The 22461-nt window shown below is 43.6% G+C and overlaps 1 protein-coding gene across 7 annotated transcripts in view; it reads left to right on the forward strand.

The window, feature by feature from the left end:
- KCND3 (potassium voltage-gated channel subfamily D member 3) overlaps window positions 1-22461 on the forward strand; it is a 119472-nt gene that overhangs the window by 75654 nt on the left and 21357 nt on the right. For all 7 annotated transcript variants that reach the window (XM_065038388.1, XM_065038389.1, XM_021283518.2 and 4 more), the window contains exon 3: window positions 12096-12258. In XM_065038388.1, coding sequence (XP_064894460.1) covers window positions 12096-12258 — 163 coding nt within the window. The remainder of the gene's footprint in view (window positions 1-12095; window positions 12259-22461) is intronic.

The following is a 22461-nucleotide window of genomic DNA, read 5'->3' on the forward strand; positions in this document are numbered from 1 at the left end:
GTTTGTTTGCTTGTTTATTCCAAAATCACCTTGGGAAATGAGGCTGCTGCGTATCACTCCCATAGATAAATTCAAATAATGTTATCAGCAGTGGTTTGTACCTGGAGGAAGGATGGTGAATCAGTAATTGCAAGCGAATGAATTCATAGCCGAGTGTTTTTATGAAGGCATCAACTCAGACTCAGCATGTGAAGTGTCATATCTACAGGGAAAAGCTCAACTTTTCGAGGTGCATATGTAGCAACGGGAAGAAAAAGATATCACAAGTAGCAAATTCAGAAATCCTCAGTTTTCTCCAGGCATCTCCCTGTAGTATCTTCGAGATAATAAAGACTGAGTGGAAAACACGATATGGCTTAACTACCTGTGCTAATCTGGGAAGGAAAGAGGCTTCTTCACAGCAGACGTGGGAATGAAGTAACAGACGATGGTTTGACTCCCAGATTGTGCAAATAATGGAGAAAAACTTCCTAAGACAGAAAAGAAATTAGAAAATAGAATCTGCTGACAGGGAAGCTGTGAATTTAGCAACTCTGCAAGCAGTGACGGGAAGGGCTAGACAGGGGATTTAGGACGAGACAAAAGATTTACTGGTGGAAGCTGCAAAATGGTAATTTGACTATGTAGTAGCAATGCCATGAAAACAGACCAGACAACCCAGCCTTTTGTTTTTCCTGAAATACTTACGAATGTGCATAAAGATCTGGCTGCTCGAATGCATAAAATACAAGAAAAGGGACCCGAGGTATCTACAGAGACAAGAACCATCTTTCAGCTCCATCCCAAGGTGCAAACCGCAGACGATTTATTCTCATAATCTGCTTCTATTCATGCAACACTTGAACGCACTTAGGGAAACAAAGCAGGGTTTGATTTTGGTGATTGTCCCTCTGTGTACTCATTATTTTTATTAGCAAGTTAATTTTCATCACAAGCTGCCTGCTTTCTCATCTGGGAGAAACATATTTCTAAGGCCAAAAGTTCAAAATCGACTTTCCGAGTGTTCCAAGAGAGGCAGAATATCATGCACTTTATATAATATTGCAGCAAATACCTTAGAACCCAATTCTGGGGATGAAAATTAAACCAGATAAGAGAATTCAGGCTGGGGGTGAAGGACACGCTGGGTCACACGTGGGGTTATCAGAACCCGCCTGTGACACACGATAGGAGGAGAGGGGACATTTCTGCACCAAACTGCCCATTTGAAACCTAAAAGAGGTGAAAAAAGAGAAAACAAGTTTTGACTAGTAACATTTAAGGTGACACTATCAATCACCAGCAAACTCGGACAACTCCAGTTAATTTTTGCTCAGAATGATAGAATATGCCACTGGTGAAGAAAATCACAGGGAGTTTCACGCAGGGCTATTTTTCTTCTTGTTTTTCCTCTCTATTTAGATGAAAAATCTTCTTAAATTTGCAGCATTTTTAATCACATATAGACAAGGGAAAATGAACTGTGCGCAAACAAGCCTGTGTTTTCCATCGGCTTTTGTTACTTGCAGTTAAAAGTTGATGGTTTATAAAACCATAAGTCCAAATGATTTCAAGAGAAAGCGGTATTGGTGAGGATGCTCCTTTGGTGTGTCTTTGAAGAGTCTGAAATAGAATTATTCAACCAGCTCTAGCCTCAGAACACTTCCCTGGAGGCGTAAATCTGGCAGCATGTAGGTGAATTTGATTTCTTACTCAGAAAAATTATCTGTGTGTTATTAATATTAACACATGCTTAGAGGAACAAATGGGGAAGATATTCTAAACTGCAGATAAAGCTGGATCCTGGACTCCAGGAAGGCCAAGGGAAGATGCTGCTGTTCTCAAAGGCAGCGGAATAAAATCAAGGGATCATTCAAGAGCAGGTTCAAAGCATTGGCCTTTCTTTTGAAATAAAAAACACATAAGAAAGGAAATATTCTCTGATTTGTCTGTCATACACTTAATAGAATAAATATATTGCAGTGTGGTGGTTCAAGCTTTATTTTTTTTTTTTAAATAAGGCCTTATTAAAAGAAGATAAAAAGATAAAAGAGCAGCTAGTGTAAGAAAAAGCTCCTTGTTTTCACTGTCTTCTGTGACAACCTTTTGCTTTCCTGCACTAAGTAGGTCCACAGACGGGCACCTGTAGTTCTTGGGGTTTTGTTCTTTATTTTCTGCTATCCAGAGTCACGAAATGAGGGGGGGAAAGTTATTTCAAGGCTTCCAAAAAAAATCCAAATTTATTCATAGGAAAGAAAGCCGAAGGAGCAGAGTTATGAGCAAGGAATGCTGAAGTCTTCGAGCTTGTAATAAAGTCTATAGCTAACTAGCCACAGGTGCTCTTTACATCCCAGGAGCAAATGAGACAATGATTGATGTGGATACAAAAATGGCTCTGCAACCATAATACAGTCTTTCTGGAGTACAGGTTTGCACCTGCTCAAAGACAAGGCATTAATATTTATTTAAACAAGCCCATTAAAAGGGAGGAGGGGGTGGAGAAGAAGTCATTAAGTATCTAAACCAAGGTAGAACAAAGCCTGCCCACGCCAAGCGACGCTTCTGCATTGCAGAGAAAGACCCGGCTTTGCTCAGCAGAGCCAGGCCCAGGGCCTGGATGCGATCTCCCAACTTTTCATTGCGGCCTAAACCTGTTCCTACTGGCTCAGTTGTCTGACATAATCTAAAATCAGAGTAGTTTTCAGTCATATATAGCGTCTGTAGCCAAATTTACAAAACTACTCAGGTGTGTAAAGATGCAAATAGCATTAGGCCTGCACTAGTGCTTCAGTGATCCCTCTTATGAGCCCAATTAACTTTGGAAATCCAACCCTACATCAGCTCTAATTGTGCTCCTGAGTCAGGCGGGTCTGCGGATGCCGCCAGGCTGGATGGACACACAAGCACTGACATACGTATCTACAGGTTTTACAATTCATCCTGGTTCTGCTTTGCATAGGGGTAAAGGTTCCTACACTGTTGAAATAGAACTGTTGATCAGGAAAGGTAATTCTATGCATATTTACAGAATTATAGCTTTTCTTAAATATAAAATATTCCAAACTCTTATTTAAAGAGGAGCTTAAGTGCTTAAGTATAACTAAAGGAATGAAGCTTCTAAAGCGATGATCAAAACAAAACAGTTTTTCTCTTCCAATAAACTAGTCAAAAAAACATTCTATAGGAAGCATGAAGAAGAGGCTACAGGAACCCTGCAGAGGATCCAGCGTTGCAGGACATTCCTCTCTCAAAGTTTTCGGGCTGTGCATCTATTACACACGAAGCTCCCAGTGCATCTTCTGGCCAGTACGGAGATGCCTGGGATGTGTAATACTCCGTTACAACCTTCTCCTTTTTCTTCTGCTCACTCCTCTGACTCCTTTGAAACTGCTTCCAATTCCAAGTTTGACTTTTCCAGACTCTAAAGCTTTCAAAAAGCCAGTTCTTAAAAAACTAATTAATTCCCCATAGGCGCCTTTTTTATTTTTTTGACTCAGTAAATATTTCTGAGATTGCTTTTTGTTCAATCAGCGTTAGCGGCTCATTAAAATGCACAGTATGTGTATCGTTTCCAATGTGACATGGCTCAGCATGGATGCTCAAGCTGCTTAAAAAGACAGAAAAGAAACAGATGAGGATAAAACGAAAGCAAAGACCCAGCATTTCCTATAAGCTGACACCACAGTTAAGACTTTAAGACAGGGCAGGGAGCCTTCAACCCTGTTATTAGGTGAAAAGTCTAATTGCTCAATGCACTGACCTGCCTTTTCCAGCCTATACATTTTCCAAAAAGACTCCTTTTCCACAGAGCTTTAAGGTGCTAAAAAAGTGGATTCTACTGTCAGGTGAATTGTATAAGGTTTTTACTCTGAGTAACATGATGATTCTTCTTGAATTAATAATGAACGAAGTAATTTAAAAGGCCTTTAGTGTGCACAGATGGAAATAAAGAATACCTTAAGCTGGGACATTTCATTTTCCATTAAAACAAACACTTTTGGAAAAGTGTGTGTTGTTGCAAAGAGAAGCGCTCAGTTGCTAAACGCGCCAGGATCAGATGATGGTCAGGTGGGCAATAACACTCGGGGCGTTTTCCTCCTATTTCCTGGGTACCATTGAAGCTCCATGGCTGTAGAAAACACGAAAGTTAAAAATCCTCCTTGGGGTCAGGAGAAAACCCAAGACGAGGGACCCGCAGCTCCGCTTTGATTGGCCTTATTTCAGCTCTGCATTGGATAAAACACACCTCTGTTCATTTCCAGACAAATTGTAATGACTGACAAGCTAGTAAAATGATAACAATGCTAAACCATAAACTAATGAGTAACTGTGTGTACAGTAACTTCTTTAAGCGCGCTATAATCACAAGCTGTTAGAGAAGCCTCCAAGCAGCTGAACTGATGCTGCCGAGTCCCTGTTGTCCTGTGCAGGGAGAAGAACAGCCAAGGTTCATTGGAATAAGAGAAAGAAACAAAGACCAGAGCAAAGCAACTCAAGTTACACCCATCACCCCATCCCGCGGGGGTAACAACCCGCTCCACCGCAAGGGCCGGTTCTTACAATGGGTTTGAATCTCAGCGCTCGCATTAGAATTTAAATTCAATTAACTATTGACTGAGGGAGAACTTGTGGTCAGGGTTGGGGTGAAAGGCTTCAGTTAGCAAGGAAGCAGGAGTCCTTGAAAATAACATCACACTTCCACAGGGAAACCAAAAAACAGAAACTACGCTATGGAGATACCCGGCAAGGGGTGGGTTTTTTGGTCAGAAAATAATCAAGTGGATTTGTTTTGTTCATATGTGACCACAAATCCCCAGTTAGAGTAAACCAGCAAATTTTTCTTCAACTGATAGTGGTGAGTTGATGAAGGGAGAGGAGCATCTCCCGTGTGAGGAAAGGCTGAGGGAGCTGGGGCTCTGGAGCTGGACAAGAGGACACTGAGGGGGGACTCATTCATGGGGATCAAGATGGAAAGGGTGAGTGTCAGGAGGATGGAGCCAGGCTCTTCTCGGTGACAACCAGTGACAGGACAAGGGGTAATGGGTTCAAACTGGAACACAGGAGGTTCCACTTAAATGTGAGAAGAAACTTGTTCCTGGTGAGGGTGGCAGAGCCTGGCCCAGGCTGCCCAGGGGGGTTGTGGAGTCTCCTTCTGTGCAGACATTCCAACCCGCCTGGACACCTTCCTGTGTAACCTCATCTGGGTGTTCCTGCTCCATGGGGGGATTGCACTGGATGAGCTTGCCAGGGCCCTTCCAATCCCTGATGTTCTGGGATTCTGTGAGTTGAAGGGTAAACAGTAAATTGTTGTAAACATATGTGTGTTTTTCTGTTCTACTGACATTACACCCCGTCTAGAGACCCACACAGGCCCTTGACGCTGCTGTTACAACAAGTCTATGATTTTACAGCTTAGAATAAAGAAAAAAAATATCAGCTTAAACAAAAACATTGCTAAGTTCAGCAGGGTAACAACAATTAAAAGGAAGAAGAAAAAAATCTAAGCAAGGTCTTTTTCTGCTCCATCTATCACTACTGAAACTGAGATCTGAGGATCAAAAACTCAGCTGGCTGCAGAGCCGCTTGGTGATGCATGAAGCGCAAGAAAACTGAGATCGTTTTTTGCTAGATATATCAGTTTTGCAAGAACTAAAAGGAATAGGGCTCCTATGAGCAGCTGAATGAATAAACATTAGGAATAAAAGACACTGAGGTGTGGAGGTTGAGACTGGAGGCATTTTCCGCAAAGTGAAATTCACGTTGATTCTACAGAGAAGTAAATTCCTCTTTTTCCCTCTGAATAACCGTTAAATCAACTGCTTGAATTTTGCTTTTTTTTTTTGCAAAAAACTCATTAATACTAATGGAGGTCATGGAGAAACCTGAGATATCATCAAAAGACAACAATGCCTGGTTTTCTTTAGTGAGATGTACACAACACAGGGGCTATTTCTCTTGAGCAGAAGCCCATTACCCCCCATGGGACGTTCCAGATTTCCATCCCTACTTGTGTTACCTGGTACCGTGACAGTGCCAGCCAAGGATCAAGGTCCACATTAAGGGACAGCAGCAGGAGGTCTCTGACACTATCTCTAAAATTACATCTGCTGGCAGAGCTGAAATGCCAGCGATTCTGCATTCAGATAACAGAATTTCTAGCAGTGGTTTGAGGGGAAAGGGAGCAGAACAATGACAGTGTATGAGCTTGGGTTTGCAAAATGCAAAGAACACACATTCATCTTAGCACCGTTTCAAAAAAGCATTTGAACAAGCACGTTGTCAACTTTTCAGTGAATAGGAATTAAGTATGTGCTTAATATTTACAACGTGCTGAACTGGGAGCGCTGTGTTAACTGGTACAGGTTCCCCGTTTGCTTTGAACAATCCCCATCGGCTACACCGAAGAAAAATTTCTAGTGGTTGAGGCACGTTTGGAAATGATGAAGAGCACAGGAATCACTGATGGGAAGTCTCAGCAATGGTGCAAGTCCCAATTTGCAGAGGCGGTGAAACGACAGAACCCAAGGCAGGGGGATGACAGCGTTGGTGCGAACGGGATTATTAGCGCGAAAGGTATTAACGGAGGATATGCAAAGAGGTTCTCCTCTCTGCGCTCCTACGACTGACGCAGGAGATAAAGTCACCTCTATTCCCATGAAGAAAACCCTTCCCATCCTCCTGCAGCCCCGGTCCAGCGACTTTGGTGGTCGCCCCGTCCCTCATCCCAACCTGCATTTCCAAAGACGCTCCCATCGTAATCCCTTCTCCAAAGGTCTCTAAGAACATTACTTCCCTTGCACCTTTTAATGAATGGTAATAGAGCAGACTTGATTAGAAGCCTTTCATCATTTTAGGACTTAGGGGCTTTAGCTTTCTGACCTACTTTCCTTGCCAATGAAATTCCATTTTTAGCTTCAACTCAAGGTCTGAATGTTACCCAAATTCAGCCCATCTGTTTTAACTGCCTACGGGCTGAGAAGTCGATCCAAGCCAGCAAGAATAAATGGAACCAGTGTGTGCATATATTATGTACTCTCAACCCTCAGTGTATTAAATAACCTACTCAGTTTGTTCCTGAGTCTACATAAACATCTCTGGTTCTTTGGGCAGTGCCTGCTGTTGTTGTAAGGAATATTGATGCTACCAGCAAATCCCTTTCAGTTTTAAAGGTCCCATCCACCATTTCATCACACGGTCACTTCTGTTGTGATGAGAAAAGGGCTTAACAACATCAGACCTTTCTGCAGGAGTTCACACACAACTCCCAGTCCTTTTCATTATACAAAACTCAGTAACAACTATGAATTTACAAACCAGAATGAAATCAAAAAGGCAACATTACCTGGAAAATCCCTACTAAGTAACTGCTGACCACAGCTTTACAAAAAAATCGAAGTGAACCTGAGTACTGAAGATAAGCAGCTGCTGATCTGCACCTCCAGTACTCGTCCCTCACGGCTTGGCTCATGGGTGTAATTTCGGCAGAATATCCAGAGCATCCATGAAAACACGAATCAAATACGCCAGGGAAAAAGAAAACAGTGGTGTAAAACCAAGCCAGCTATTGCAGAAGGTCAATACCCAGCTGAGGAGCTGCCCAGCTCAAAACAAGGCAGAAAATAAGTACCTGGATGTACAAATACAAGACAGGATAAAACCCAATGGGGCAGAAAAATGGGACACGTGAGCAGCAGCGAATTAAACCCTAAACAAAAGATCTAACTATCCCCAGCCCCCGTACCAGAGCTGTTAATTCCCTTTCTGCTCATCATGTGCAAAAACCAAGAGAGGAATGACTAATATTTGCTTTTGTTTTCCTTGTATCATTGGAAGTGACACGATCATTATTTCACTGGAGGTTCAAAGCAGCATTAGCATGATTGCCTTGGACTTGTACCTATTAAATGGAGGGACACGAGCTCCTCTGAGCTGTCAAATGGAACATACGCAGCCCTGCGATGCTCCTGAAAGCTTCAAGCTGAATTTTAGACTATTTTTTTCCTCCTTTGTGCAAATCAAAACAGTGCATAGTGGTTTACTTACAGTATAAAAAAGGATCTCTTGCACCTGGAAAGCTACATACTAATTCCATGCTTTATTCTATCTCTTTCATGCAAAAGGCTTTCAAAATCATATTCTATTGTACGGGACATAACGTTATTATTCCATCCTTATTGTCCTAAAAGCAGAAGCTACACACTGGAGTGAAAGGTTCTTTTGACTCTACTGCGTCAAGCAAAAGGTTAGAGAGATAAAGAAGCTGTCAAAGAGCTGTTAATGCCAGCATGAGGCAGAAATACTCAATCATTGTTTCTGCTTCCATCCTCCGTGAGATATTCCAGCTTTCCTAGGCTGTGTGTGAAAACCACAAGGTTTTGCACCATTAGGCAGGAAATGTCCCTTGACTGCTTAAACACGGCGAGCAGAGAGAGCAGAGTCCTCTGCCCACGCTCTCCTGTTGGCTTTGACACCTCAACCAGATGATATGGGCGCACAGGAGGGTGCAGCAGGACACCCCAAAGTGTGTGCGGGGCCAGCTGCCCACCCTTGGGAAGAGGAGGGATGTTGGACCTGACGCTCTTGTCCAAAAGCCTTTTACTGGTAGGAAAGAAGGTGTTAGGATACGGGTTGATCCATTTTCAATCACGCTCTTATCTCCTCCTACATCCAGGGGAACCAATGGAGACAACAGCTATACAAAAGTGATCATTTATGGACCATAAGCCCCTCCCCAAATTACTGCCTTATACCAGAGGGAAAGTCGGAACATAAAAAGGTTGCCGGAAAAAAAATAAAGCATCCTCTGCAAAGCTGCTTCACTGTCCCCACAGAGCTATTATTGCTATAGCACCTCCCAATGTCCCTATACCATAGGATCTTCCAGCTTTTGGACTGCAATTCCCTATTTGTAGGGCTGTGAATTTTGCCCAGATAGGATCAGGGATGCTGTTGAGAGTCTATTTCAGAGCGAGTCATTTGATGAGCTGTTCAGCACCTTATTTATTGCTGTCTCCAGCTGGGGAGCGAAGCAGCGTCCAGACACCTCTGCTGCTAAAACCAGAAGCAGTGACCTCTATTTGATAACCTTTTCTGTACTGGCAGACAGAAAAACAACAGCATATTATGCTGTCAAGGCTAATAGCTGCTAATTAGGGTGAGTGACATATGACCGCTTTTATATCCAAAGAACATAGGAGTCACAGCACAAATCAAAAAATACGTTGAAATTCACAGTATTTTCCAGTCTAAAGAGCGAGCACGTAAAAGTAATTCTTCATTTTGGTTTTTCCTGGTTTGTCTGTTTAAGGCTTTGCTTGAACTTCACATCATGTGCACTGAGAATAAGTGTCTCAATGTTCATAGTGTTTCTGTGGTAGGAAATGGGGCTTTGAAGGGAGCAGGACAAAGAAAGGGGACAAACCGTAGCTACGTCATTAGAAACATGGGATACGAGTGTAAGACTCCAGAATCCCCAGTGTGTTCACTCCAGATTTCTGTACAACTGCCTTGCATTATTCATACTTGTACAGCGACACTTTGGAGTCACTGCTGGGTGTTGGGGACATTCAGAACATGGGGCAGCTCCTGAAGAACCCAGCACAGAATCACAGAATCATTCCAGTATAAGTTGGGGAATGACCTATTAGAGAGCAGCGTAGGGGAAAGGGACCTGGGGGTCCTGGGGACAGCAGGGTGACCATGAGCCAGCACTGGGCCCTTGTGGCCAGGAAGCCAATGGTACCTGGGGTGGGTTAGAAGGGGGTGGTCAGTAGGTCAGAGAGGTTCTCCTGCCCCTCTGCTCTGCCCTGGGGAGACCACACCTGGAATATTGTGTCCAGTTGTGGCCCCTCAGTTCCAGCAGGACAGGGAACTGCTGGAGAGAGTCCAGCGCAGCCACCAAGATGCTGGAGGGAGTGGAGCATCTCCCGTGTGAGGAAAGGCTGAGGGAGCTGGGGCTCTGGAGCTGGACAAGAGGAGACTGAGGGGGGACTCATTCCTGGGGATCAATATGGAAAGGGGGAGTGTCAGGAGGATGGAGCCAGGCTCTTCTGGGTGACAACCAGTGACAGGACAAGGGGCAATGGGTTCAAACTGGAACACAGGAGGCTCCACTTAAATCTGAGAAGGAACTTGTTCCTGGTGAGGGTGCCAGAGCCTGGCCCAGGCTGCCCAGGGGGGTTGTGGAGTCTCCTTCTGTGCAGACATTCCAACCCGCCTGGACACCTTCCTGTGTAACCTCATACGCACCTCCTGCACTGAGCAGGAAAAACCAAATAATTCCCATTTCATAAACAGAGAACTGAGGTACAGAAAGCTGAAGTGATTTACTAGAGGTCACATTAACAGCGCACTGAATTTGAAGCCTACTGTTGTTTTATTACAGACTCAAACATCCCATTAGACCCTCTGAATGTTAATCACTACCTAACTCTTCTATCTTCTACTGCTCTAATGAGATTATTGATGAATTACTTAAAATGCACTTTCTGGAGAAGAAATTTTTTAGGTGACAAGTTGCCTTGTACGAAATAAATTAATGGGAAAGTTGAGTTCTCTCATTTCATTCTGGGGAAAAGAAGTTTTGGGTTTAAAATGCTCAATTAGTACTAACTGAAATCTAATACATGCGATTATTTGGCACTGTATCTGTTATAAATATGCCATACAGCCATTAGTACCTTATTTAGGACAAAAATAGTCACTCCAGCCATTAATATTGCAGTAGCTGCCTATGTCAGTATAGGAGAACAACTGCAACTTTATAGGTTCAGTCCAAACTCTTTCATAATCCAAGTGAAGGGGAAGTCTCTCTGTATCTAGTCCAAGCTCCAGGCAGGCTTAAGTCTGATCAAAAAGCTCAGACATTTCCAAACATCGGTATGAGCCACACTACAAGTCAGCCCAGTAAAACCAGAGCACACACTGTGCCTCGCAAACCACTAGGGATGAATCCAACCCCATTCTCTCACCAAAGCGACTCTGCGGTAGATCCAGAACTCAGTCTTACTAGGACAAGTTTTAAGTCTTGTTCCTGTGCAGCCTGCTCCAGCCACTGCAAAATTTCTCTTTGCGTTACCTCTCATAATAGCTTTGAAAATGAAGTTCTACATCTCCCCAGCAAAATCCTCCACGCTCCGAGACAGTCTGATCTTTCCTGATGGTATTTTAAAGCACCTTCTCTGAAGTCCCGAGTAATGAGGTAACTCTCAGTCTGCGTGTAAGAACAAAACTCCACAAGACAGACTGTGAGCCAGACACTTATTATTATACTTTCTACAAATGCACAGAAGAGCTTTTCCTCAGTGCTCCAGGTCAGTGAGATCATGTTTGAGGCATATGATTAATTTCCAGCCTTATTGTGTTAAGGGATGGCAGGAGAAAAGAAAGAAATGTATTCTATTTTATTTAGAACAGTGTTAAATGAGACCCAGGACCTTGTCACTTAGCAAGAGCTTTTAAACTACCTTTGCGGAAAGCAGCAGCTAAAAAGTTAATAGGCATAAATAGCATTTTATTGATTTGAGGTATTCTGAAGGGTTTTAATGCAGGTGATGGCAGGAGAAGGAATCTGCTCAGGATAATTAAGCCTTAGCCAGTCTGATATTCCTGACAATTCACCCTTTAGTGAATCCAGTTTTGAATGAACCCCACATTTCTGACTGCACAGATGGCAAGGAAACTGCTGGGTTTGGGAATAGAAGCATAAATCACTCCTCATTTGCACCTGGATACAAGGGAATGAAAATATATGAACCTGCTCACAAGCAGACAGAGTTTTCGGTTTGTTAGAGCTCATCTACATGGAGAGGTAGGTACTAAATGAGCAAGGATGTGAATTTAATATGCTCAGCAGCTGCCTGAACCAGCACATCTATTCTGCAACAGAAATGCCTTTCTTTGGCTTTGCTTAACCCGTTGCCAAAGCGCGGTGTAATTGTCATCTCCAGGATGACAGCGCTACAGGAATTTATTGTCGCACGGTGGATTTCTGAGCTTTAGTGTCCAACCTGGACACTCACGTTGCTGCACGTTTGGGGAACACGAAAAGGCTTTTTGTGCCATTGCACTTGTCTGAAGTCGGGGCTTCCCTTTGTTGTTTCTTTTCCCCCCTCCAGTTATGGTGACATGGTGCCCAAGACAATTGCTGGGAAGATATTTGGCTCCATCTGCTCCCTGAGCGGGGTGCTGGTCATTGCTCTGCCTGTTCCAGTCATTGTTTCCAACTTCAGCCGAATTTACCACCAGAACCAGCGAGCTGACAAGCGGAGAGCACAGAAGGTAAGAACCCTCCTCCCAAAGCTCGGCCCCCGATTGTCACCACGGGGCTCGTGGGACACCGGTGACAACTCAGAGCATCGCAGAGGACACACACACACCTCTCCATCACCTACACGTGTGCAGATGAACCATCACACACAGTTACACCCACCTGGACCTGCACAGACACACTGCACACACTGTGTACTGGTGTATTTTAAACACCAAAAGCAATAGGGCTTTTATTGCTCATCTTTGCTATGGACCAGTCTGAAATAAATACACACACATAAACCCTTCAATCGTTAACAGGAGCTGTTGAGCTTTCTGGCCGCTTGGTTCCTGTCCCTTCTCTGCCCTGGAGTTTTGAAAACACCATCTAGAAACACGGATTTACCAGCACACATACCCCCTCAAAGCTGCAGCCGGTCACATAGACAAGACACTGGGAATAGACAAAAGCCCCTGGAAATGTCAGGAGATTACTGAATATTCCAAAATCTAAGCTGTTTTTACCAGTATAAGCTTACTGATTCACTAAGTATAACAGATTTATTATATCTCTATTTCAGTCTGCTAAATTACACCACAACCAGAATCAGGCTTTACAACAGGGTTGGGGTTATTTTCTCCCTGTGGAATAGTGTCTGCCAGAAATTCAAGACTTGGGGGACCTGATGGAGAACTGTAGTAGAAAGATGTGCTATTTCTGCTTCTTGCATCGCACGGAGCTGACAGCAGAGAGCTGAGATACAAGACCTACAAAACCACACATTCTGGCAGTCAAAACACATAAGGAGAAGTGCAGAGGCAGAATCATGCACGAGTGAGTTGCAGTCTTCATAAGTCATCACTGGGTTGTACTTATGCCTGCATTAGTTGGACATCGTGCATAGAAAATATAAGGCTGCAATAATTTTGGAAGGGTTGTTTATCTGATCAGTCATACCATATAATATAGATAATACTGTAATATTATATCTATATATATTTTATCATATAATATAGCCTGGGAAGCAAAAAAAAAATAGGTGAGACAAATTAAACAACAAGATTTGTGCATGGCTATGGGTACAAAGAAGCTGGAGAACAGAACCCAGGGCTGTGCTTTCACAGGGCTGCCCTCCTCTCCTCTCCAGGCTGAATACTGAAGTTTCTTGTTCTGATTCACCTTTGCCTTTATTTGTCGGCCTGTGATCCACTCGGTGACAAGGAGATGTGCCACCACCTTTGATGCCGATGTGATTGATTGCAGCTTTTATGAGGTTTGCCGTATCGACACGCGCAGTGTATAATTTCCCCCCATTTGAATTTCTAATTCCCTTGATACTGGATGAATTTCTGGGCTAAGAAAGTTTTCCCAAGTCAGAAGCGTGAGTAATTTTCACATGATCATCACTGCATGAATACTAACGAGGAGGAGAGAGGCAGAAGCACATTAATGACGGTCTCTCTTGAGATGGTCAGGACGTACACAGGGCAGGTCAGAATCTGCTTGGGTAGCAGACTTGTCCCAGCATCACCCTCCAGTGAATCGAATCCTTTCTTCAGAAAGAGCAAAATGTTAGTAAATAGTTAAAACTCTGTCCCCATCTAATTAAAGACACCAGGACATTTGCACGGCGTTTTCAAGAAGGCTGGAAAAAGCTCTTTGCAGTCTCTCAGTCCTTGAATATGAAGAGTAGAATCTCCCTATAAACAGAGTTTAGCAGACCCAGCTTTGAAGAAATAACACAGACATCTTTCCTAAGTTTCTAGTGTGCCAAATAATTTATTTTAATCTTCTAATTGAGGAGGAAATTATTTGTTGGGTATTAGTACGAATGCTTGAGAAGAAGCTCTATTTAGCTTAAGAATCGTAACTTTTACAATGCACCAGTAGGTTTCCAGATTAGGCTATAGACCATTTATTTGTATGAGCTCAGAGTGAAGTTTTCCAATGAGAAATAATAAAGGCAAAAGTATTGTCCTAGAGTCACATTGGCTGGATGTGACAATCGCAGATTGGAAGGTCAGGGCACGAGCAAACTGGGCTCTCCAGCACCATGGGGGAAATAAAGAGAAACAAGCAAACAAACCCAAACGACCCATGATTTAATCACCTTGATGATAAATTATTCTTTGCCAAAGCTGCACTGCAAGAGAATTAATTACAAGGAGATCTGGCAATCTTCATTTATTGTGCTGTGTCATCAAATTTTGTCCTCTGGCATGCAGCAAGGACCAGGTCAATCCGAACGGATGACGAATTGATCATTTTTGACAAGGTTCATTTTGGTAAAACTGTTGGTTGTTGGGTTGTTTTTTTTTTTCCCAATGACTTTTTCTTTTTGACTGATGTGCTAAGAATAGACCTTCCTGACTTTGAAACGATGCTGTTCTTTAATGAATGTCACAGCCTTTGGTTTTAAACGAGAATTTGACACTTAAAAGGCTTGACGAGAGAATGACTTTGTAATCCAGATACCGCTGGAGTCTCTCCCTTGCTGGGTTCAGTTTGCAGCATGGATGCAACAAAGGAGACAAGTCTCCGGTGCTGGTTTGAGGACCACACCACCCACTTTTCAGCCCTAGAAAGAGAAAGCAGAGGCAGCTACTGAAATGCTGCTCCTTTAGCAACAGTAGTAAAAGGAAAGCAGATGCCAGAAGTGCAGATCGCTCTCCCAAGCTTTATAGAAAGGTTGTGGAGCTCTGGACTCTGAAACTGGTCAAAAATCCTCCAAGAATGATCCTTCTTGGGTGAACTCCAGCTGCTGAGAGGCAAATTTATTCCCGTCTTTAAGCAGAGAACCAAAGCGCAAATCAAAGGTCCTGTCTTTGCACAAACAATAACAAAAAATCAGCCCTCTTTAGGGTTCAAATGTAGCCGACCGAGTTGGTCTAGATCTTTCCATTTGGGGGAAAACAAATGTTCAAAAAGGGGCCTCTTACACAATGAATTTCACATTTATACAACAGAGGATGGAGAACTCTAAATGCTCAGATGCTCTGAAAAAACAAAACCATTTAAAGTACATTTATCATTTAATGGTTAGATTTGCTAAAAGCGCCAAGATACTGAAACGGCTGATAATCTCAGAGGGATTAGCATGGGTTTAGTGGTGCATTTCACAGGGACTAAACTGAAAGTGTCAGCTGCGAATATAAAACTTCAGTAATCACAGCGCTTGGTTTCAGGTCCCCAGTAAATATGCTTTTGAGGACTACAGCTTCTTAGTCTGTTCAGTTCATTTCATTTATTATCCGGTGGCCTCTATTCAAACAAGCAACACACCGCAAAAGGCTTGAAACAGAATTCTCATTTCATCCTTTAGAGTAAGTTTCCAGGAAAGAACCAAACACCCAGATTTCGGCAAGGAAAGGACTACTCAGGGCAAAAATCATTTTGCGCTGTCACATAAAATGATAACATAGAACTGAAAATTATAATAGAGGCTATCAAAGAGTAGATGGTAGACATTAGGTGACACGGGGAAGTGGACACATTGTCTGGTAGATTAATTAAAAGGATGAAGGGGTGAGGGAGAAGCCACATCTTTTCAGATGGGAGTTGACAAGGGGAAGTAGATGGATAAAGATAATTCCAGCCAGCGAGAGCTCCCCGGGTGAACACAGGCAGCTGATGAAGAGGTAACTATGGAGATGCTTCAAAGGGGCTTAAGCCAAAAGGAACGAAGAGTAAGGACACAACCATCTTTCTGGTTGTTCCTTAAGAGGCTCGTTAGAAACAGCGTGTTCCAGACCCAGAGGCACAGAAACCAGGACCTAGAGGGAAGATGGTGATGAGGAGAACGCTTAATACTGGATTTATGACATCATCATACCCATGAGAAAGATGGCCCACACACCTGTCAATAATGAGGCCATTATCATAATTGATTTGCTACGTTCTGGTTTTCAGCTGACACCCGAAATTTTGGAGGTGGGTTAGTGAACTTCAGAGCGTGGAGCAGAAAGGGCAGCAAAAGCAACTTGAGCAAAGCTGCGAGCAAAGCGGAGCCCAGCGACAGAACATGACTCAGCTCCCAGCAGGGGATGGGGCTGGGAACTTCAGGAGAGAGAGAAACAATAAGGTTAAAACTGGAGCTGGCTGACATTTAAAAAAAAAAAACATGGGTTTTTCTTCTCTCAAGCACAGTGAGTCTGTGTGGAATATGTTGTTGTTGATATTTAACAGTTTTTTGACAGGGAAAGCAGCTTTTCAAATTATTTTTTTTAAAAAAGATATTTTTGCTGCGGTAGGTTCCTCTTCCTCTCCTGTTTGGTGTTTGTCACATCCCCTCATACAGCTTGGGGGGAAAAAAGCAACAAAACAAATAAACCAACCAGGAATCCTTCCTCTTTTCTTTCATAGCATCCAGGAAAGTAAAATGGTGTTTTCCATCAGTCCACTTAGTTCAAATTCCTTGGGTCCCAAGCTGCATAAGACAACTCGATATCTCGATTGAAATCGGTGAACTGGAGCTTATAGGTTCAGGCTCCAAAGCCCAGGCAGCTAAATATTAAGCCTGTTGTAAAAAGTGGCCTGATGCCCAGGTGAAATAATTCCCATCTCCATCCAGAAACCACTCAACATTTATTTCATGCCTTGAGGCCCTTTCACATCACATCTCAGTCCGACAACAGCCTGCAGTGAGCAAGAACCCGACTGATCCATCCTCGGGATGTCTCCTTGGTCACCTCAGCAAGCGGGTGGCCCCTTTCCCCACCTGTTGGAACTCCAGGTTGTGTGTTCCAGCCTCTGTCCAGATGGCTCCATTATGTAGCACAGTCGGGAGGATTTCTGAAGGCTGCCCTTGCCCGCTCCATCCCAGATGTCTGAACAAACGCGAGCTGAAATCGCCTCGGCAAGAAGACCTGCGTGCAAAATCTTCTGCCAAAAAAAGTTGGGAAGCTCTGTCTTACGTTGGAACTGGGTTCTAGCGATCAGATTCTTTGCTGTTGCCTTTATTAAGTAGTTGTTTCACCACGCTGCCCAAAGAATGGAGAGGGCTGGGGGCAGTTTAGCTCCCAGTCTAAGCGCTTGATGCAGCTCAAACCCCCCGTGCCAATATGTGGTCACATCTAGATTAATCAACATGGATATATCCACTGGAGAGAGAACTACAAGTGGGTGTAAATGGTTGTAAAGCTTATTGAAGTTACTCATTTGTACCATGACAGCAGTAAGCAGATGAGGAACATTTGTTGCTGACACACGTGGCGCTGGGACAGCAACACCAGCCCCTGAGACCCCGAATCCCCCGTGTCAGAGGGACAGGAACGCTCTGCACTCCACCAGCACATCCCTCAGGGGCCGCTGCACAACTTCCCCGCTCACACACGCCAGATGTCTCACACAGCCCAACCTGAGAAGCCCTAGAATCTCATTACTCCAGTCCTCCCACTCCACCCAGCAGCACTGGTCTGCAAAGTCTGACTCAGAACAAGCCTTTGTTGTTTGAAGGTCATGAAAATCACACGGTAACTGCTGGTAACTTCAGCATCATATCAGGCCCTAAAGCAGCACAAACAGGAGCCTGCCACCCTCTTTTGTCTCCCCACCACAACCAGTCTGTTTTGACAAAGCGATGCTGCAGCAGCATCCCTGTTCCACACTTCCCTCTGTGCGACTCAGGTTTTTCACCCCTAGAACTAGGATAAATCCACTCGTTTTCCTGGCTCAGTGGCCTCTTGCGGAGTTATTTCATGCACAAGGCTACAAAATGAAACTGTCTTCTAGCAATACTACTCACAGCCAGGATTTTAAATTTGCCTGAGCTTTTGCACGAGCAATTTCTGCTGCCTTGTTCGGTGAGTCAGCAAGAACGACAGCAGGCGCTTTCCTGGCCAGTCACGGGTAGCAAGCAGAGCAACAGTAAACGCTGGCAGAGAATTATTCAAGAGCAGGCAAGGGAATCAAGAGCATGCATAAAACTTAACAGATAATTTCCAAAAAGATATCTATATTGGGAAATCACAGTCTGCCTGCAAGCGCTGTGCTGGAAGAAGAAGCAGTTCCATCCACCAGACAATTTGCTCCATAGGAAGCGGTTCGTCGTTCCTCCTCTTTGTGGCGGCGCAGCAGAACTCCTGTGTTTGTGATGCAGCCTGCTGCCTGACAGCAACTCCAGCCACCTGTTCTCCGTGTGAGCGCGGCATTAACTCCGAACAAATACAACAACAAAGAGCAATTCCACACATTGTCCACCAGCTCTGCTATCCCGGCGCCTTTCTGTCCACGTATGAAGCATCAGCTTTGTTAGCGACCACGCTGAGACAATTAGGAGCCATTCTAGTTGGAACGTGAGGTGATGCTGGAATGCACAACCACAGGTTCCAACCATGGGATGGGTTTGTGATGGATTGTTTTTCCCCAGAAGCTTAATACAAGAGATTTGTCCCCAGTGACCCCAAAAGCGAGAGGAACAACCGGGAACAGGTTCAGTAAGAAAGCTCATTGTGCAGCTCTTATTGTCACCTGATGACTTTGTGCAACTGTCCCCATCTCCCCCCACATTTTCACCATCTTCCTGGGAAGGTGTGAGCAGCGCTATGTGAAGCGATTACCTTCATTTTCCGCAGCACAGGCCTCCGTGCCATTAATTAGCGTTCATACATCAAGTCTAGTAAGTTGGCATGTGACACTAGATCAAATTCCGTTAAATTCTCTGTCCCCTGAATGCTTTACAGCTATTAATTAGGGGTGTGAGCTGTGTGAAAGCTGTTCTAAAAGTGAGATCTGGAAACACAGGCAGATAAATCACAGGCAGACAGATGCTTAGCACACTTTGCTTTCAGTGAAACACAGGACCTTATTTTATAATAATGAAGAACAGCAACCTTTCTATTAACGATGCAGAAAAAGCATGTTGAGAAGATATTTAATAAGTAATATGTTTCTAGACAAACTGACACCCCAATTTACACCATAAAAATGCTTCACTTCTAACTCTAACGAACTAAGGGAAGCTTTAAATTTCAGCTGAGATGCCACAACTGCGTATAACACGTTTTTCAATCAAGGAAAAACCATCCACAAGGTCATTTCTTACAGAGATCACTCTTACTGGGTGGATGGATATCTGGATAACTCAAAAAGAGGTATTAGAAGTAAGCAAGGCACCTACAGAGGATAAAAATACGAAATGGCCTCCAAAAATGGTCTTATGTAAAAAGAAAATATCGGTGCAATGGCAACTGAGTAAAACCAGCAACAAATACATGCAGGCTAGAAAAAAAGAAGATATTTTCTCAATAGGAGAATGAAGTTCTAAGAGAAATACCCAGTAGGAGCAAGAGTTTCTATTAGTTCAAGCCAGAGCATGTGAAGTTCAAGATGAAAACGTACAGAAGGACATTTGCAATAGGAGGGGACTGGTCTTGGTGCTCCAGGGGCTTCCTGACCATCCTGTGTTTCCCTCTGCAAATCTTGCATCTTCTGACACTCTTTTTCAAAGTTGTGTGTTTAATCAGCCAGGATATCTATGACTAGTAGAGAAGCCAAGATCCATTAAACTCCATATTCTGTGCATTGTTCTATAAATAGATCGAACATCATGTTCCTCAGTGTTGGAAAAGATTAAACGATATAGTGCATTTGAAATGATGTTCTGTTGCTTTAATGGTGCCAAGGGTAAGGTAGGATTAAAAGGAGAGTCACAGCGGAGGGGAGGGGAATCTTTCATCTCTGGAAAGTAATGAAGAGGCCCAAAATAAGATCAAGGTCTGACTCTAAGTGGTTCTGTCAAATTATAAAGGGATATAATGAGTTCTACACTACCTAATTTCCATATGCAGGTCTACAACATCCCCCCCCAAAAGCAAAAAAATGACGGAGTACTTAAACTTGGCTCAAAAGCTGTTTAGTGTAAAGATTTGAGAGGAAGCAAAGTCCAAACATGCATAATTTGTGTCTTAGGAAATAAGCTTAAAACAACAGAAAGATGATCTGCACGAACTAACTCTTCCAAAGCCGCTGTCCATTACAATAGCCAGATGGAAGCACGGCCAGCAGAATAACAACCAGCACTTTTTCTATGGGCCATTTGCTTTTTAAACAGCCATTATTTCCCTCAGCGTTCAAACACACGTAATAACCGAGGCCTCGTTTGGCAGCCCAGCCTCTTCCCAGGCTCGGTTAAGGACGGCACAGCAGCTCCCGGAGCCCTACGCAGGACAGATGATCGGTGTCGCCGATTACACTGAGCGCTCCACAGACAGCGGATCCATTTAGTTGCTTGTCCACTCTATTATATTGGAATGTTTTTCTAAAAAAAAAAAAATTAAGAACCTTCCATTTTCTGCTTGGCAAGGAAAAACTCCCACAATAACTGAGGAGCTGAGCTGTTTTCCACCAGATGAAGGTTACATCCATTCCCTTTCCAAGCTACATATGTGCACCGAGTTCCCACTCGGAAGTACAAATTGAAGGCTTTGCTGGATTCCTTTCTGAATTTTATGCTAAAATTAGTCAAAGGTACCACAGACGAGATCATTTTAGGAAGGTGAGAACATAACTATAAGAAAATACTTTCTCGGCATCCCGTACTCTAAGCCCTGTTGTTCAATCTGCTTGTTATCTTTTCTATAGCCTTAAAATCAACCATGTTTTTTCCATCTAGAATTTAAGTTCAGACCCAAACTGGCAACAGATACAGACAAATGAAAGAAAAATTGAGCATGTACTGGATGGCTGGGACATTTCACCTTGGAAATACAAATCAGATCAAAATATTCTGTTGAATATTTGGAGAAGAGCTTCATTTCAGCCTTAAAAAGACCAGTGCTATGTACCTACCGCACCATCACTGCAGCAGCCAGCAAGAGCTCTACTCATATTCAAACTACTAATTGTATAGGAAGAAAAACATGACACTGTTAATTATTGAGTGTAGCTGCATTTTCTGCCAGGAATGTTCTTAGTGTAGCTTTAGCAGATAAAGTTAGATAGGATACGGAGCAGAGTATATAAGAAAAGACAGCAAGAGCTGGGACTGTTCAGCCTAAAGAACAGAAGGCTTGAGGGATCTTATTAATGTATAGAAATATCTGAAAGGAGGATACAAAGAGGATGGAGCCAGGTCCTCTTGAGTGGTACCCAGTGATGGGACCAGAGGTGATGGGCACAGACTGAAACATCAGGAAAACACTTTTTCAGTGTGAGAGTGACCGAGGTTGCCCAGGGACTTGGAGTTTCCATCCTTGGAGATATTCAAAAGCCACCTGGACACAGACCTGGGCAACTGGTGGCCCTGCTTGAGCAGGGGTTGGACAAGATGCCCTCAGGAGGTCCCTTCCAGCACCAATTCCAATAACGGCTCCAGTCCAACGAAGGAGGAGCGGACACAGGACCTGCACACATAGCACCCAACGCACACGTACTTCAGCCACCCCCTTGTTCAAGTTCAGAAGATCTGGAAAGCTGAAGATGTTTGGCAAATATGAAGTGATGCCATCGGTTGTAACTTAAGAGTTTATTATATCACATAAATCAAGAGCGAACATTATTCTCCATAAGAACTAGATGAAAAATCATTAATAAGTAATAATTAGCTGTTTCCTGGGCCTGCCATCTGGTAAGCATGTTTCCTAGCCAGCAAAACCTGCTCCTTGCACTTCTCCAAAGCAGCTAAAGATGAACACAGGCTATTCTTCCTCCTTTGTCAGTCCCTTTGGGAAATGTAGATACTCAGGATGCTGACAGCCACTTCCATCACGCTCCCCACCACATGTGTCCAGGGCTTCGCTGCCCTTCCTGCTTATTCCGAGCCTCCAGTGTCTTAAAAAGCAGTAAAGAGCCAGAAGTTATTGAGACCTGCCTTCCATCCTGCTCTCAGAAACACGTGGGCTCCAAGATAACCAAATTAATCATTCTAACCTGTAAGTGGCTGTCATTAGTGTTATTATTTTCATCATATAAATTATCTTCCAGATTAGGTCATATGCATTTTGAGATGCTGTGGTTTCCTAGCAACTCCTCTTACCACCCTTCATGCAGACACAGTGTGCCGTTTTCTCTTCCTTTTTTAGACTCTCCATGCAGGGGTTATATTCAGTAACAGTGATCTCAGGCCTGGCCCTAATGACCTTTAGTCTGTCGCGTTTGTGGGATAAGATGCAGAACACAACTACCCCCCCATGCCCTCAAAAGACATGGTCCTCCACTTGTCTGGCTTGTGCCCTGCAGATCAGAAGTGCAGGACAGGGATGACAAAAGCAAAGCCACACAATGTTAAAAACTGG

The sequence above is a fragment of the Columba livia genome, chromosome 22 (assembly GCF_036013475.1).
Source record: "Columba livia isolate bColLiv1 breed racing homer chromosome 22, bColLiv1.pat.W.v2, whole genome shotgun sequence".
In the NCBI taxonomy this organism is placed as follows: domain Eukaryota; kingdom Metazoa; phylum Chordata; class Aves; order Columbiformes; family Columbidae; genus Columba; species Columba livia.